Genomic DNA, 17,766 nt, shown 5'->3' on the forward strand with positions numbered 1-17,766 from the left:
AACTAGTTGGATGCCATTTACTTTTATTTAAGCTGTGTAGCATATTTAGTAGGAAACATGCTATTAAATATGAAATGGTCATTTCATTGTAATAATTATTATACCACAAGATTGAAAAATAGCAAAAAAATAATTGGATCTGGTTCACTCACCAATCAGTGAGAGAAGTGAGAGCGACGGGATGAGGCAACCTTTCTGATGTCAGGCTTGTATTCTGTTGTGGCAATCCTGAGGCACTATCCAAGATGTGAATCTGAGAGTCTGTTTCTGTCCTGGCTCTTGATAGCATTCATTGAAGAAAATGCTGATTCACAGATGTATGTTGAGGGGAACATCGTGAGTAGGAGAATTGCAATATCTCTGGTGTTTTTAAAACGAGCTTGGGGAACCACGTTGATCCAAAAGTCACTCACCAGTGCATCCTTGTGTTGAGCTTTGAGCAAATCTGATGTTCCCATCTCCAAGATTTCCATCTGAAGAGCAGCCTCATCTATGGAAGGCACCAGCTTTTTGGCCTCTGCAGTCCACCGGCCGTCAGCTGACACAGCTGAGAGTTTAGGGGAGCTTTCAAATCTTTCCTTGAAGTTTTCTGCCAGCCTGGACACAAAATCCTTCATTGCTGGATCTTCCTGCATTTTATTTTTCTCACAATGCTCACGCAGACGTGGAAAGTGCAACTTTCTCCCATGAATGTCTCTCTCCGGGAGGTGCTGCTTTGACCAGAAAGCTTCAATCGCCTCATACATGTCAGCAACAGTGTGGTTCTTGCCTTGTAGTCGCAGGTTAAGGTGATTTAGATGAGACATGATGTCACACAAAAAAAGTAACATCTGATATCACCTTGTTGTCAGTTAAAAAGCTCAAAAAGTAGCTGATTTTTCTGGGTAGTTTGCATTAAAACTGGCAGCATGAATATAGTTAAAATGCCGCTTCAGATTGTCCGCTTTGATTACAGCTACAGTCTGCATGCATATTAAGCATGTGGGCTTAGCACTGTTGTGGTCCGGTAAAAAAAAGCAATACCTCTCAGTCCAGTCAGTTTTGAACTGACGGTTCTCCTGGTCTACCTTGCGTATCTTGGCGAATGCCATGTTGGTTTGACTGGATTTAATACTTTTTTGTGAGGAAGTGGTCAGTCCTTTTGATGAAAGAGGGTTAACCGGCGAGTGGCTGCGGCTACTGTGTGTGTGTGACACTACACTAGGTTGCTAGTCGAGTGGAGAAGAGTACGCAAAGTGCGCGAAGCACGTCTTACGTATGCACGCGGTAAAGGACACAGGTCAAGGTGTGGGATAATTTCAAAATAAAGCAGAGCCGCGGATATTAAATTCATGTTTATTATAACAAGTGAATGCCAATGCTGTCAGTGTGGGCCATACATTTGGCTCTTGTGGGCCGGATCTGGCCCGCGGGCCGCTTATTGGGGTTGGCTGACATAGACTGACTAGGTAAATCCATGACATAGACTGACTAGGTAAATCCATGACATAGACTGACTAGGTAAATCTATGATCTCTTCTTAATGTCACTTGTTAAATCCACATCAATATAACGAGTTCAAATCTCAGCACGGACAACTTTAGCATTTTAGCTAATTACCAACTTTTCAACTACTTACAACTTTTTTGCAACTTTGTAACTACTTAACATGTTAGCTAACCCTTCCCCTAATCCTAATCCTTTTAGCTAACCCTCCCATCCCCTAACCCTAACATTAACCCTTTCCCTAACCTTAACATTTTAACCTAACTCCTAAACATAGCCCTAACCTTAGCCCTAACCCCTAGCCTAGCAAACGTTAGCCAGCTAGCTAACGTTAGCCACCTAGCTAGAATTCGTAAAATATCATATGTTTTGCAAATTCGTAGTGGGACCACACAATAGGCTATATCATCGCATGACTCTAGGCTATAGCCAATTTAGATTTTAAGGCTGTGGTAATCCATTTTCTCTCGTCGCTGTGTAATCACGTGGGTCGCATCAACCAGACTACCACCATTGGCTATCACAGAGTAGGGGGCTGTAACTGAAAATGAAGTAATGAAGTATGTTTGATCTAGAGCTCATCAGTATATATGTATTTTTTTCACACCCCACTCTTCACATAGGAGGAATAATATTTGCAGTGAATGGTAGCCTAGTAACTATAGGTTTGGCATCAGGGCAGACAGAGAGAGAGAGAGGGAGAGGGATTATCAGATCAGCATTATTTTATTTGGACTTCATATCCCAGACACACCTCACCTCAAACATGGAACAAGAATCGTCTGCATTTTACAGTACCAATGAACATAGGGTAATATTTACATGTTCATACTTTTGTCGATATAAATTAAGTATGTTTGTCATATTAAACTATATGCAGTAGAAACTGTTTTGAGAGGTAATTTTCCCTTTAGGAAAACAAGTTCCTATACACTTCAACAGTATTTAAAATTTAAAAAGTAATCACTGCACTATTGCAATTATATTATATCCATTCTAGTATTCAAATAAAAATGGCAAACGCATTCATGTCAAATGACGCCACTGTTCTTAATTGGCATTACCCTAGAGATTATTAATAATTTAACCTCACCCATTATTGAAGACATGTTTTACATTTTAGTCATTTAGCAGATGCTCTTATCCAGAGCAATTAGGGTTAAGTGCCTTGCTTAAGGGCACATCGACAGATTTTTTTTTTTTTAAATGTGTTCAATATCTAAAGATGATTTTACATTTTGTTTTTTTCTTATCATGGGATTAGAAATGTTCTTATCATGGGATTATTCTTGAATGCATGAAAGTAGGAGGCTATATTTCTTTTAGAGTGATGGTGTTCTTTCATGTCTTGTGTGGACGAAAATTGTGTTTATCGTTTTTGCAGAGCCTTATATTGAGATCGAAATGCAAGCAAATATATTACTAGTCCTCAGTGGAGGCTGCTGAGGGGAGGATGGCTCATAATAATGGCTGCACCGGAGCAAATGGAATGGCATCAAACACATGGAAACCATGTTTTTGATGTCTTTGATACCATTCCACTGATACCGTTCCAGCCATTACCACGATCCCGTCCTCCCCAATTAAGGTGCCACCAACCTCCTGTGTTTATGAAATTTGGACTCCCCATGGGAACGAGGGATTTTCTCCGACCCTCCTAGTCTACAGACACGCCCATCTGCTGCAGTTGAGCGTCCATAGCAACAACTCCATGGGGGGGAAGTGACTGACAGGAGTTTTGAAATAATTCCAGTGACACTCAAGTTTTTCAATGAGGTTTTAGCTAGCTACTTTGTTCTCTCATGGAGGCTAATATTTATAACAACGGTATGCAGAACAAAGTTGCTTGGAAGTGGCGAGTTATCGACTACATGCGAACATGCTAACGTTAATTGGGCAATTTTTGGCTAACGTTAGTTAGCGCGCTACTATTGTTTACATGTTGTAGCTACCTAGCTAGCTATCTAACGTTAGTTGATTATGTCTGCATCCATAAAATCAAGCCCGTCACCTCCTGTCTTACCGAAACCAGAGGGCCGGAGGATAAAGTCAAGTCATTCTCTTGTATCACCTGTGGAAGATCATGACAGAGGTAAGCTATGGACAGACAGGTGTATGCGTGGTGTGTCTATCTAGCTAGCTAGCTACTAGCTACACGGTCCCTGCTATCCGGGATCCTTGGGACAACCCTACCCCATTGAAGTTGACATTTAAAATGGTTAAGGTAAGGGTTAAGGTTAGGTTTAGGGTAGGGACGTCCCAAGGACTCGGATAGCACTGACCCTAGTTACACACAGCTTGCAACAGTAGCTGTCATAACATGTACTCTATCTCTATCATGTACCTATGAATTCCAATATTTCAGCTTTCAGACATTTTCCCTTACAATACACTACTTTGCAGAACACCTTTATAAATACATTGATTCAATTGAGCATTATTTTGTATGTGTGTGTCCTGTCCTCAGCCCTTAAAGAACTCCCTGAGCTGAAAGAGAAACAGGTGTCAGTGACAGATCGATCAAAGATGCAGCTTGTCCCGATGCAGAATGACTTGATCCCAGATGAGCTCCTGGCCACCCTCACCTCAACCATCTGTCCCCATGATAGGCTGGGACTCCCAAAGCTAACCAAGACCCCCAAAGACTTCAAGGTATGGTCTAGCTCTGGTCCAGGGCTTTAGTGTGTTTTGGTCCAGCATAGATGTCAAATGCCAGAGTCAAGTCTAACCAGACTACTGCCACATTCTCAATGCGTGGTCCCAGGAAGTCACTACAGTGTCCCTACATTGTTTGTAAGTACATTGTTTTTTGTTTGTCTATGGTTGTTTATTGTTGGTTTAACTGCCTCCCTTAGGTCCATGGAATACGACACACGGACGCGGTTTGGCATCACCCAGTCGGACGCAAGAAATACAAATACTTTCTCGACCAGCCGACATCATTGACTGGAGCGGGCCGGTTTGACCAATAAGAATCCTTGTTGGGAATTTGCAATGCAAAAGCCATGGGGGGATGCCATATCGGTTTACCTACATGTTTATAGAAAAATACATTGCTAATTTTCTGTCTGTGATTGTTTTGTGTTGTGTACTGTGTGTTGGCTCAGGGACATCTCCTTTTTGTGTGATTCCATGGCCTCTCAGAGGGAGAGGATTCCACTGCCACCCATGGCTGACAGGGGCACCACCCACACACAGGGCATTCAAAAGGCAAGCAGAGCCCGAGCATCCATATAAAAACACAAATGGGCGCTTACGTTTTGCAAAGTCCGGTGCCCCAGATTTGCGGAGGCACATTTTAGACTATTCCATTGGTCCTAAAGTGAAATCTCCACGCACCTGGGGCACTGGGCGACGCAAACGAGTGCACCCAAATGCCATTGCCTTTAAATGTGTGGCCATCGTCAATGAATTGTGCTGATTCCAGACACGGTCATTACCAGACACAGTCTGTGCTGTGTGGTTTAACATGCCCTTGTGTTGTTCTCCCCAGGACATGAGCCTTATTGAGAGCCTCATCCCAGAGGAATATCACATTGTGAAAAACAAAGGGGTGCAAGGACTGGAGTGCTATGATGAGTGAGTGAAGAGGATTCTACTGTGTTTATTTTTTTTTGTCTTTTAGCAGACGCTCTTATCCAGAGCGACTTACAGGAGCAATTATGGTTAAGTGCCTTGCTCAAGGGCACATCGACAGATTTTTCACCTAGTCGGCTCGGGGATTAGAACCATCGACCTTTCGGTTACTGGCACAACGCTCTTAACCACTAAGCTACCTGCCGCCCCATGTGTTGTATTTCCCCCTTCCGCTTAATGATAATGTACTCACCTTCTGACTTCTATTCCTCTCTCCCATTTTAGTAAATTCACAGTACTGCTGGAGGACAATGAAAGGATGCTCAAAGTCTTTCCATCAATGTGAGTGAAAGAGTGATCATGTCAACATGCAGTGTTCTGAATGACTATGGATCATGATGGCAAACTTCCATAGCAGTACTCAGAGTTACAGGAAGTGCAGGCTTTTGTTCTAGGCCAGCACTAACACCTAATTCAGCTGATCAGGTTCTTGATCTGTACACACACTGTAGCTCTCATAACCAGGGTTGGTGACCACTGTTATGTGTGTGTTTGTGTGTGTGTGTGTTTGTGTGTATGTCTGTGTGTGTATGTCACAGGAGGCCCAGCGGGCGGCTGGAGGCTGTGCAGCTGATGAAGGTGATGGATGAGATGTTGGACAGAGCAGGGGTCAACCAGGAGGACAGAGGCCTGACTGGACTCTCACAGGTAAACCAGGATACAGAGTCAATCCCAAATAGCACCCTATTCCCGAGGTATATAAATAATGCACTAAATAGGGAATAAGGTGCCATTTGGGACGCAAGCAGTATTCTGTTTATTCTATAGCTTTCTGTCTCTGACATTTGATCACATTTGTTGTGTCATGTTTATGACAAGATTATGACACTGTAATGACGTACAGTTCAAATCAAGTGCGACCGAATTGGCATAAGTAACATATGTACGTTTCCTGAAGTGACATAATGTAGTTAACTGAACTGGATTGGACAGGACATTACCTTTGACTTAATTGAACCATTGTAGCTAATTTTGTTCTCTGTGCCTCTCCACTAAATCTGTTTGATTATATCGTTTGCATTCCAAATGGCACCCTATTCCCTAGAGTGCACTACTTTTGAGCAGAGCCCTATGGGTCCCGGGTCAAAAGTAGTGCTCTATAGTGAATAGGGTGCCATTTGAGAATAGGGTGCCATTACCTCAATTACCTGGACTAACCTGTGCCCCCGCACATTGACTCTGTACCGGTACCCCCTGTATATAGCCTCGCTACTGTTATTTTACTGCTGCTCTTTAATTATTTTAAATTTTTTACTTATCTATTTTTTACTTAACACTTATTTTTCTTAAAACTGCATTGTTGGTTAAGGGCTTGTAAGTAAGCATTTCACTGTAAGGTCTACACCTGTTGTATTCGACTCATGTGACAAATACAATTTGATTTGATCCGATTTTTTGACACCCCTTCCCAGATGCAAGGCCTTCTAGAGCTGGTGCGTGTGGAACAGAACATCTACAACATAGTGTTCCATGAGCTGATCAGACAGGTCAGTGTGGAATGTGCTGAGAGAGGACAGCTCCTGGCTAAGCTCAGGTAAGTACGGCGGGGGGGGTCCATGAACTTGTCCAATAAAAAATGCTTGTTTTCTGTTGCAAACTCTTCGCTACAGTGTGCCGTGTGCCCTTATCAATACGATCCAGGATCCAGTATATACACTGAGTGTACAAAACATTAAGAACACCTGCTCTTTCCATTACATAAACTGACCAGACCAGGTGAATCCAGGTGAAAGCTATGATCCCTTAATTGATGTCACTTGTTAAATCCACTTCAATCAGTGTAGATGAAGGGGAGGAGACAGGTTAAAGAATGATTTTTAAGCATTGAGACAATTGAGACATGGATTGTGTATGTGTGCTATTCAGAGGGTGAATGGGCAAGACAAAATATTTAAGTGCCTTTGAACGGGGTACGGTAGTAGGTGCCAGGCGCACCGTTTTTTGTCAAGAACTGCAACACTGCTGGGTTTTTCACACTCAACAGTTTCCCGTGTGTATCAAGAATGGTCCACGATCCAAAGGACACCCAGCCAACTTGACAGAACTGTGGGAAGCATTGGAGTCCACATGGGCCAGCGTCCCTTTGCAACTCAATATTAGGAAGGGGTTCCTAATGTTTGGTATACTCAATGTAGGTCTAACCATGTCCCTCCCTGTGCTCTCCTGTGGTCCAGACAGAGGTATGTGGCTCTGTTGGACCGTATCCCCAGGCAGCTGAAGGGTCTCCACACAGAGACACTGGCCCAGAGAGCTCTGGACCGCAGGCTCACAGAGGAGATCATCTGCTTCAGGAGCGCCATCACCAAGCTCAACACGTGAGCCTGGGACTGTGTGTGTTTGTGTGTGTGTTGGGGGGGGGTTGGTTGTGAGTGGGTGTGTGTCTGTTATATGAGTGTCATCATTTACAGAATCTATATTGATATGTACAATAGATAACGTGTATACGATTTTTTCCCTGAGCTATGTATATGATTTTTGTCTGTGTATTCTTGTGTGTGTGCACTTCAGAGAGCTGTGTAAGATGAGGGAGCATGACGGGTATGTGTCCACGCAGGCTGAGAGAGCCCAGGAGGAGCTGGCCAAGGCTCTGGAACAATCACAGAAGAACTCTGAGTAAGTGACTGATTGGCCATCATCATACCTACTGCTGCTGTGCATACAGTACACAGGCCCTCTTCACTAACTTTCATGTTTTCAGCTTTGCTTGTTGTCTTTTATCCCCTATCTAAATTGTGCAAACTTTGCAAAGACGAAATCTCTGAAAATAATCTGGGATACATAATATGTACACACATGGCTAAATATAAAAAAAGTAGGAACAACTCTTATGTACTGTAAACTGTACTTGGATGTATGACCTATGACTATGTACCTGTATCTTCAGTATTGTGGGAGAGTACCATGACCTGTACGAGATGCAGAGGAGGAGACTGGAGGGACAGGTGGCCAGACTGACGGACGAGAGGGACCTGTGGAGCAGAGTCACCTATAACCTGGCCCTCAAGGTCGGTCTCTGTCTGTCTGTCCGCCCGTCCGTTCCTCTATCCTTCTGTCTTTGTTCTTCTGTCTGTCTCTGTCAGTCTGTCTGCCCGTCCCTTCTTACCACCTATAACCTGGCCCTCAAGGTCTGTCTCTGTCTGTCTGTCTGTCCGTCTGTCTTGTCTGTCGGCCTGCTGTCCTTCTGTCAGTATTTCTGTCTGTCTTTCTTTCCATCTAGCTTGTCTGTCTGTCCGTCCGTCAGTCCTTGTCAGCCACATGTTGAAATACAATGGAATGCATAGCTAGGTTAGGACATAGATCTCAAAGTGAAGGAAGTGAAGGGGAGAAGAGACGGGAGCAGACTCCTCTCGTCCTGATCCTAGTGTTAACTGGGGTTTATTCTTTTGGCACCAAACGGAAGAAACAGGGAGGAGCTACCAGGACATTTTAGTTTTCCGTTGCAAAATGTTTCGCTACTAAGTACCTTAATGAATACAACCCTATATATATGTCTCTTAGTTGTTGATATTCATTTGTTTCCTCCCAGGTGATCAAGTTAAACAACCTCCAGCTGGCCAGCAGGCTTCACGTTAGTGAGCAGACCTGGACCAAGACTGCCGAGCACTTTACAGTCTTCCTGACCTCCAAGGTAAACTCCACACTGTCAAGGCCCCTCACAGGGATGGGAATTCCTGCTTTTCTGAAATGATCTATTATTGATACATTATTTAACAAATCATTCAAATCATGCACCCCCAATATCCAATTTTTCCTGATTTTCTATGTTGTCATGGTCACATCCCTCATATACTGCCAAATTGACTGAATTTGAATAAAAATCACTCCATTCAACTTCATACTGATGCAAATAATAATGAAACATAAACCTTGTTTCCCGTAGGACACAGAAGACCTGAACCATATCATGCAGCTGACAGAGCAGTGGAAGGAGAAGCTGACGTCCTTCGTGCAGAGTCTGAGAGAGGCTGAGCACGGCCAGTGTGAGGGGATAAGAAGCATACAGGCTGACATCGTCAAATGGCACACGTCCATTGGCACCAACATCAGGTAGCGTAGACATGCCCATTGGCACCTACTCATAGAAATGACTGTCAGCCTGTCACGAGGTCCTCTGTAGCTCAGTTGGTAGAGCACAGCGCTTGTAACGCCAAGGTAGTGGGTTCGATCCCCGGGACCACCCATACACAAAAATGTATGCACGCATGACTGTAAGTCGCTTTGGATAAAAGCGTCTGCTAAATGGCATATTAATGTTATTATTAACGAGAGAGCAGTTGTCATTGTTTTGTCTTCATATCACTGTGTTGTTGTTTGTTTTGTTTGTTTTGTTTTGTAGAAGCCCGGATCCAAAATTTGAGAAAGTTTCAGAAGAACAGCTTTATTCAGATTTAAAACAGTGGTCAAATGTAAGATTTTTTTATTCTGTTCCTGTTTTAATGTTGAGGTTTTTAACGGTTTTATATGTGTATCACCGGATATATTTTAGTACTGGACTGGAACAAAACCCTGCACACTCTGTGAGTCCCATGACCAGGATTGAAGAATACTGCTCCACTGTATGTCACCACTGTAGCACCACTATAATAACCTTTACATATTACTGAGACAAACTGTGCTGAGACAAGCTTAGCTGTACTGAGCTGGCCTGGTTGCCCATCCACCAAAGTTGCTGCTGTTGTGAGTCATGTATAACTGACCATCCCACTAACATCTCCATCATCTCCCCCTTCCCATCCTCCAGGTGTTGACCATTCAGTGTGAGCGCTACGGGGGCGAGGACCTCCTCTCCTGCCAGGAGACCCTCAACATGCTGGGCCAGCTGCAGGAGGCCTGGGAGGAGGTGGGCCGCCGGCTCTTCAGGAGACACCCGGCCCCAGACGGAGAGCCCCCCAGGGGCCAGGAGGCTATGAGGGAGCTGTGCCTGGCCGTGTCAGAGCTCCACAAGCAGCTGGGAACGCGCATCAACGGCGAGAGCGGTGAGCATAGAAATGGAATGACCCATCGTCACAGAAAAGTTGATTTGAGTAGGATGCATGTTCTATAGATTATATTTCTATAGCAGTGAGCGAGACGGACGCAGTCTGGAGGGAATATACAGCAGAACACAGGAAACTGTAGCACGAGGGTAGAATTATGGAGAGCTACGTACTGGGTGTGCAGGGTTTTTCTTCATCCCATCACGAACCCCCCTCATTCAACTAATTTTGGTCCATACTGAAGAACCCTGATAATCTCATAAATACCTGAATGTATCCCTTACCAACTGGTCTGTGTGGCCCTTTCAGGAATCCACAAGCAACTGATGTGTCTGGTCGGGGTGATGGAATTCTGGGCCACCCGATTGAAGGCTCTGGTTGGCCGCACCGAGAGGCTCCCCCACTGTGATTGGCTGAAGCTGGAGAAGGCCCTGGGTAGCTGGATGTTGCTGGCGGAGGAGGCCTTGCAGCACGCCCACAGCACCCAGCCTGAGAATGAGAGGGTCAAGCACAAACCGCACGTCCAGTGAGTTCTCCTGGCCCCTCTTTGTACTGTCTATATGTTTGTCCCAAATGGCACAATATTCACTATATAGTACACTACTTTTGACCAGAGCCCGTTTGTGGCGATTTAAAAAAAAATTCAAACAATTTGTGTCTATTCCAGGATTGAGATTGATGATGTCTTCAACACTCTCCGGGAGTTCATCTTGACCCAAGCCAACTTCTTTGACTGTGAGAACCGCAGGCTATGTGAGGAGGTACTGGAGACGGGCATAGCTGTCCCTGGATAGCAATTCCTTTACCTGCTATTGGAATGTGTGTACGTTTGATTTTATATATGCATCCCAAATGGCACCCTATTCCCTTTATAGTGCACTACTTTTGACCAGGGACCTTCTGGGAAGATATTGGATGTGTCCCAAATGGCACAATATTCCCTATATAGTGCACTATCAAGGGAATAGGGTCACTATAAAGGGAATAGTGTACCATTTGAGAAATCTACCCCTCCAGCCCCTACATAATGTCTATACCCTGTGTTTCCAGGTGAACTCCATCCACACGGCTCTGACTCGCTGGATGGTGGACCTGCTCCTCCAGATGGTCCCAGACCACTGTGACGACCAGGAGCAAGACGCCCTGCCGGGGCTCAACAGTACCGCCATCATGGAGGTCTCCCTGGAGCAACTAGAGGAAGATGCCAAGAACCTCTCAAAGAAACTGGACTTCTTCTCCAAATATATCACCCGGTAAATATGCTATTTAGCAGCTTTTATCCGACTTACAGTAGTGCATGCATACATTTTCGTGTGGGTGGCCCCTGCGGGAATCGAACCCACAATCCTGACATTGCAAGCGCCATGCTCTACCAACTGAGCCACACTGGATGGTAAAGTGAGTGAACCTAGCGATGAGTGGATCGTGGGGATTTCGGCTGTCAGAAGATGGTTCGCACTAACTCAGAGCTTTGTTTTTCTCTCTCTGTGCAGCTCTTGCCGGGCCATTGTGGAGGAAGAGATTCAGAGGAACATGGCTCAGGATGACACAGAGAATGAGCTTTCTGAGCTCAACAAACTGCAGGTACTCACTGAGCAACACAAAGGCTTGCTATGTAGAGCATGCTAACATTCTCAATATTTTGCACTCAAGAATGTGAATGCTAAGTTGTGTGTGTTTGTGCGTGTGTGTGCATGCATGCATGCGCGTATGCGTTCGTGTGTGTGTGTATGCGTTCACGCTGCTCAGAGGGAATGTGGCGAGTGGATGGAGTCCTGTCAGATCCTGCTGTCCGACAAGAAGGGCAGTCCCGTGGAGCTGCGTGTTACACTGAATTTGGTCCCCCGTTCTGTCACGGAACTCCTTCCCTCTGCGATGCCCAGCATGGAATCTCTAGTGAGCCTGTCATAACCCTTTACTATGGTCCCTCCCTACCTTGCAGTTAGCCACCTGATGTGTGAATACTAGTTTTGATTTACATTTGATTGAGATGTAAACTAACGTAAATGCAATTCATATATATTTTTTTTACCATATCATTGTAGGTTAAATGTATGGATGTAGGTAAAAAGTTTGATGGGGGACAAAAATACAAAAATTCACAAATTCCTTCAAGTTGATGACTTCTTTCAAAGCCAATCAGTTTTCCGTGTTCATTTGGCATCATCAGTAGGAGAAATATAGCCTAAAATGTTGTTGTTGAAATGAGTTGGAAACAACGTTGATTCAACTAGCTTGATGGCCGGTTGGGATGTAATTTTTAACATGTTTAAAAAGTCAAGTTCTTTGTTTATGTGATATATAATGACGTCACCTACATTCCTTAGATGAACCGACCTGCAGTGGTTCCACTAGAGGCTTTGGATGAGGAAGAGGAACAGAACAAGAAGACTCCAATGGAATTAATTGAGGTCATACACATAGTGAGCTAACACCTACAGTATCTACAACAAAAAAGACTACTAAAACACATTTTGAAACAAAACTGGCCATGTCCTATTCCAGTACCTGAGAGGTGTTCAAAAAAGAATTTGAATCCAAATCAATTAAATGACTTGACTCGGTACCGGTACCCCCTGTATATAGCCTCGTTATTGTTATTTTGTTGTGTTACTTTTAATTTTTTACTTTAGTTTATTTAGTAAATATTTTCTTAACTCTATTTCTTGAACTGCATTGTTGGTTAAGGGCTTGTAAGTAAGCATTTGTTGTATTCGGCGCATGTGACAAATACATTTAGATTTGATTTGACTTGCTAGTGACTTGTTTTTTTACAGCTCTGGGGTGAGATTTCCCCCTAGGTGCAGATCTAGAATGAGCTTTACCATTAATGGGGAAATGCTAAACTGACCCAAGTTCTATTAGCAACTTCACCCTTCACATATATTCACTCACGATTAATATTGTCCAGAGAACCAGAGGTAAGTTGTGTCTCATCGACTACAGTTTTGGAATTTCTCTGCAATACCTATTTTTGACCTGCAGGTGGAGGCAGAGGATCCAGAAGAGGCTGGCTCTATTATGAAGCTGATAGGCCATGATGGTAACATCATTGAGCAAACCCTGGGGGAGGATACTATTCAGCTGGATGGGGTCAGTACATGATGCTATGTGTCTTACCAGTATATAATTAATTATGAAAACATTGTTGTAGAAAGACCGACATTCAGATCCAATGTCCAAATCTTCTTTGTTTGGCCTCCGGCAGACTGAAGTCATGGTTGCCCGTCCATACACACCTAACGGTCAGAGAGCCTTTGATGCCCTGGCCACAGTAGGAGTTCTTCAGCATGAGTTACTGTAAGTTATTTGTCATTAATGAGCGGCCACACTCTTTCTATCTTTTGTCCTACAAGGGCCATCTTGCCTCTTGTGCTTTTTTGATTTTGTGTGTCTGCCTGTCTGTGTCTGTCTGTCTGCCTGTCAGTGGGGTTGAGGCCCGGGTCCATCGAGCAGAGGAGCGGGCCCTAAAGGCAGAGGAGGCCCTCCAGGCTGCGCTGGAGAAGATCCAAGATCTGGAGAGACAGCTACAGGGCAGGACTAGTCTGGAGGCTAAAGGTAGGTCAACACCGTAACACACCTCTGTGATAGGTCAACACCGTAACACACCTCTGTGATAGGTCAACACCGTAACACACCTCTGTGATAGGTCAACACCGTAACACACCTCTGTGACAGGTCAACACTGTTGGATTTGGAACACTCATCCATACAATTTGCATTGCAGTGAGCAAGCAGTCTGTGGCAGCATCTCCCAAGTCAAAGGTGTCCAGCCCTGAACCCAAACCAGTGAGTCAGAAACCTGAGCCTAGCCTCAAACAAACCAAGCCCAAGAAACGCTGAACCCTGAAAACAGTACTGTAGCTTCAGAGGTAATGTGAAACTCGGCTGCTCTGAGGATCCAACAACTTTGTATTTGACAAATGAATAAACGCAACGTGAAGTATTGTATGTCTCGGCGTTCAACAGTATTTAATCAGTTGCCTTTTTTTTGGTTGTTCTGTAATTTGCATGCTATTTGTTAAGCAATCATGTCCTTACAGAAGGCTTATGGTGTGAAATATGCTTCCCTCTAGTCATGTTCATACTATATGGTTCCTTTTCAAAAATAACATTATTATCCTATCATTTATTTATTATGGACCCTGTTTACCCTCGTATTACACTGTCTGATTTAGCTGGTTTGCAGTGTGTCATCAGTATGTTGTATAAATCATACAATAAAAACAAATCTTTATACTGATTTATATTTATTTACAGAGAATCCCCCCCAAAAAAAAACGAACAATCAGTTAGATTTTCAAATTTCTTCAATCTGATATGAAGGGTGCATCTCAATAATCTTAAGTGGTGTCCTCTCCTTCCCTTCATCAGCACTGATATGAAAGAACTAGTGGCAAAATCAGGTTCCCTGGTACCACGCAGCTCTTGCACCCAAATTAAGTATCTTCCCTTTGTCTCTGTCTACTACATCATGGGCCAGTCTGTCTTTCTCTTTGGGCTCTCCTGTCGGAATGGGATTGGCTGGAGCGGTTAAGGGTGAGAGGTCAGGGGGCAGGGTGAGGACCAGCGCTCAGTGCGGAGCGTGTGTAGCAGCTGGAGGTGGATGGTGGCGGCGGCAGAACCAGAGGGAGTCCCGGGAAGACCAGAGCCTCACAGGCTGCCTTCTCTCCCTCTGCTGCAATCACCTACAGGACAGGAAGGAGGGTAGCCTAGGGTCAGAGGTCAAGGCCTGCAAGTTGGCAATGCTTATTGTTTGGCTTTTTATGTTTATCATTCCTCCCTTCTGACATGCGTTGATGCCTGGACACACACACACAAACAACTCTTTGACTACGTACTTTGATTTGGGCTTGTCTCAGCAGCTAGACTATGCTTCAGCTCAATGGGGAGACAAAGGTCCTCTCTGAAATGAACATGGTGTGGCGGTGGGGGGGCAGGCTGGCCAACAAGTGATGAGAGTGAAGTAACACAAGCATAGACCAAAATGGACCTTTCTCCAGGGAAACGACCCAGGACTTTTATTAATGGAAAGAAACAGAACGAGCCACAGCGCTGGGTAACAATAAAACCAAAACCTAGCTCGTCTTTGAGCCTTTCTACACGGGTCTTCTGGTCCCTCTCTGCTACCGTACACCTTAGCTGTTTACCTGGCGTATCCAACAAAAGGAAACAGAAATCCAACAGGCTTGTCCTTACTGGTGTCAGGTCTACGGCCAATTAACGTCCAGTAGGTTCCTGTCCAGTTGGGTTCGATATCCCTCCCAGCGTTGGAAAGCTCTGCATGTCAGCTCTTGCTGCTCCAGACCAAACACAGATCTGGCCAAAGAAAAAAAGAAAATAAACACCACCCAACCTCCAAGCTAATTATATTCAGGTGTGTGTAATTAGGCTCTTACCCTTCCTGGCCATCCTCTCTCCTGGCCAGCAGATGGAGCCAATGAGCAGGAATATACCGGCCTTCACAATGGTGAAAGGCGCACACACAAGTCAGCAGTGGACACATACGTTTTTGGCAATTCCAACATGTACCTGTTCCATTCACATAATTTTTTACGACACCAGACTTTGAAAATGAAATGACTTGTTGCGTTGTTTTGTTCAGGAAATGTTACAAATGCCTGTATGTAATCTGTCAATGATGACAGTCTTACATTTCTGCTCTCTCCACCTTGATCCCACATTGGCAAGCTGCAGAATGAATCGATAGTCACATGTAGATTGCTATAAAAGGGCAGCATGATCCACTCTAGTGTTGAGAATATATACAGTGCATTCGGAAAGTAGTCAGATCCCTTGACTTTTTCCACATTTTGTTACGTTACAGCCTAATTCTAAAATATATATATTTTTATTTTCTCATCAATCTACACACAATACCTCATGATGACAAAGCAAAAACAGGTTTTTAGAAATGTTTGCAAATGTATAAAAAACGGAAATATCACATTTACATAAGTATTCAGACCCTTTACTCAGGATGGGGAGCGTCGCTGCACAGCTATTTTCAGGTCTCTACAAAGATGTTCGATCGGGTTCTGGCTGGGCCACTCAAGGACATTCAGAGACTCCTGCATTGTCTTGGCTGTGTGCTTAGGGTCGTTGTCCTGTTGGAAGGTGAACCTTCACCCCAGTCTGAGGTCCTGAGCGCTCTGGAACAGGTTTTCATCAAGGATCTCTCTGTACTTTGCTCCGTTCATCTTTCCCTCAATCCTGACTAGTCTCCCTATCCCTGCCACTGAAAAACATCCCCACAGCATGATGCTGCCACCACCATGCTTCACCGTAGGGATGGTGCCAGGTTTCCTCCAGATGTGACACTTGGCATTCAGGCCAAAGAGTTCAATCTTGGTTTCATCAGAGCAGAATATCTTGTTTCTCATGGTCTGACAGTCTTTAGGTGCCTTTTGGCAAACTCCAAGCGGGCTGTCATGTGCCTTTTACTGAAGAGTGGCTTCCGTCTGGCCACTCTACCACAAAGGCCTGATTGGTGGAGTGCTGCAGAGATGGTTGTCCTTCTGGAAGGTTCTCCCATCTCCACAGAGGAACTCTAGAGCTCTGTCAGAGTGACCATTGGGTTCTTGGTCACCTCCCTGACCAAGGCCCTTCTCCCCCAATTGCTCAGTTTGCCTGGGCGGCCAGCTCTAGGAAGAGTCTTGGTGGTTCCAAACTTCTTCCATTTAAGAATGATGGAGGCCACTGTGTTCTTGGGGACCTTCAATGCTGCAGAAATGTTTGGGTACCCTTCCCCAGATCTGTGCCTCGACACAATCCTGTCTCGGAGCTCTATGGACAATTCCTTCGACCTCATGGCTTGGTTTTGCTATGACATGCACTGTCAACTGTGGGACCTTATATAGACCGGTGTGTGTCTTTCCAAATCATGTCCAATCAATTGAATTTACCACAGGTGGACTCCAATCAAGTTGTAGAAACATCTCAAGGATGATCAATGGAAACAGGATGGACCTGAGCACAATTTAGAGTCACATAGCAAAGGGTCTGAATACTTATGTAAATAAAGTATTTCTGTTTTTTTATTTTTAATACATTTGCAAAAAATTCTGACCAATTGGATAGTCCAAACTGTAAACCCCACCTATCTGGCACTCTAGATAAGTTAGACTGAGCAAACAGTATTTGAACGATAGGTTAGGTACCTGGATCTCTTGGGCGATCCTCTTCCTGTCCAGAAGGATGTGGGTGAAGTTGTGGTGGGCTAGAATGGGGTGGCAAGTAGCTTAGCGGTTAAGAGCGTCGGGCCATTAACCGTAGGTCGCTTCTTCGAATCCTCGGGCCGACTAGGTGAAGAAAAAAAAATGGTGTGCCACCTGCAGCACGGCACTCACACTTGACAGGGCAGTGCTGCATAGAGCCACGTTCTCCATTCAGTAATAACACTCAGTGCACACCAGATCCTTGGTTACCACCTGGGCACAGAAGTAAAAGAATCATGCTCAGAGGAAATTGTATTTGAATATTTGATGTAGATTGTGTCTCTCTGTAGGCTGTCAGAGGAGTTACCGTACTGTGGGAACTTGGGTATTTTCTGGAAAACATGGAGGAGTGGGAGGTAGAAAAGTAGGCCTTGGTCCTGGAACCACATACAGTATAGAGATTGGAGAGATACTGACATACTGTGTAGTGTCCAGGATAATGAACATATGGA

General features: G+C 44.5%; 1 protein-coding gene across 4 annotated transcripts; it reads left to right on the top strand.

Moving 5' to 3' along the window:
* Positions 1 to 3,192: 3,192 nt before the first annotated feature.
* axdnd1 (axonemal dynein light chain domain containing 1) lies at positions 3,193 to 14,042 on the top strand. 4 transcript variants are annotated; one of them, XM_041889593.1, is made up of 26 exons: positions 3,193 to 3,312; positions 3,489 to 3,577; positions 3,953 to 4,137; positions 4,341 to 4,444; positions 4,593 to 4,695; positions 4,979 to 5,064; positions 5,347 to 5,403; positions 5,661 to 5,769; positions 6,534 to 6,655; positions 7,296 to 7,436; positions 7,630 to 7,734; positions 8,006 to 8,126; positions 8,648 to 8,749; positions 9,002 to 9,168; positions 9,458 to 9,527; positions 9,863 to 10,097; positions 10,407 to 10,623; positions 10,765 to 10,858; positions 11,148 to 11,350; positions 11,591 to 11,681; positions 11,847 to 11,993; positions 12,425 to 12,520; positions 13,083 to 13,190; positions 13,306 to 13,397; positions 13,525 to 13,655; positions 13,825 to 14,042. In XM_041889593.1, the coding sequence occupies exons 3-26, from the start codon at positions 4,012 to 4,014 to the stop codon at positions 13,938 to 13,940; spliced, it is 2,943 nt and encodes a 980-aa protein (XP_041745527.1). In that variant the 5' UTR covers positions 3,193 to 3,312; positions 3,489 to 3,577; positions 3,953 to 4,011; the 3' UTR covers positions 13,941 to 14,042. The 4 variants fall into 4 exon arrangements, with proteins under 4 accessions (XP_041745527.1, XP_041745524.1, XP_041745526.1 ...); XM_041889590.1 differs by having other exon boundaries at positions 3,193 to 3,577; XM_041889592.1 differs by having other exon boundaries at positions 3,193 to 3,577; positions 12,425 to 12,508.
* Positions 14,043 to 17,766: the final 3,724 nt, after the last annotated feature.

The sequence above is a fragment of the Coregonus clupeaformis genome, chromosome 11 (assembly GCF_020615455.1).
Source record: "Coregonus clupeaformis isolate EN_2021a chromosome 11, ASM2061545v1, whole genome shotgun sequence".
Lineage (NCBI taxonomy): Eukaryota > Metazoa > Chordata > Actinopteri > Salmoniformes > Salmonidae > Coregonus > Coregonus clupeaformis.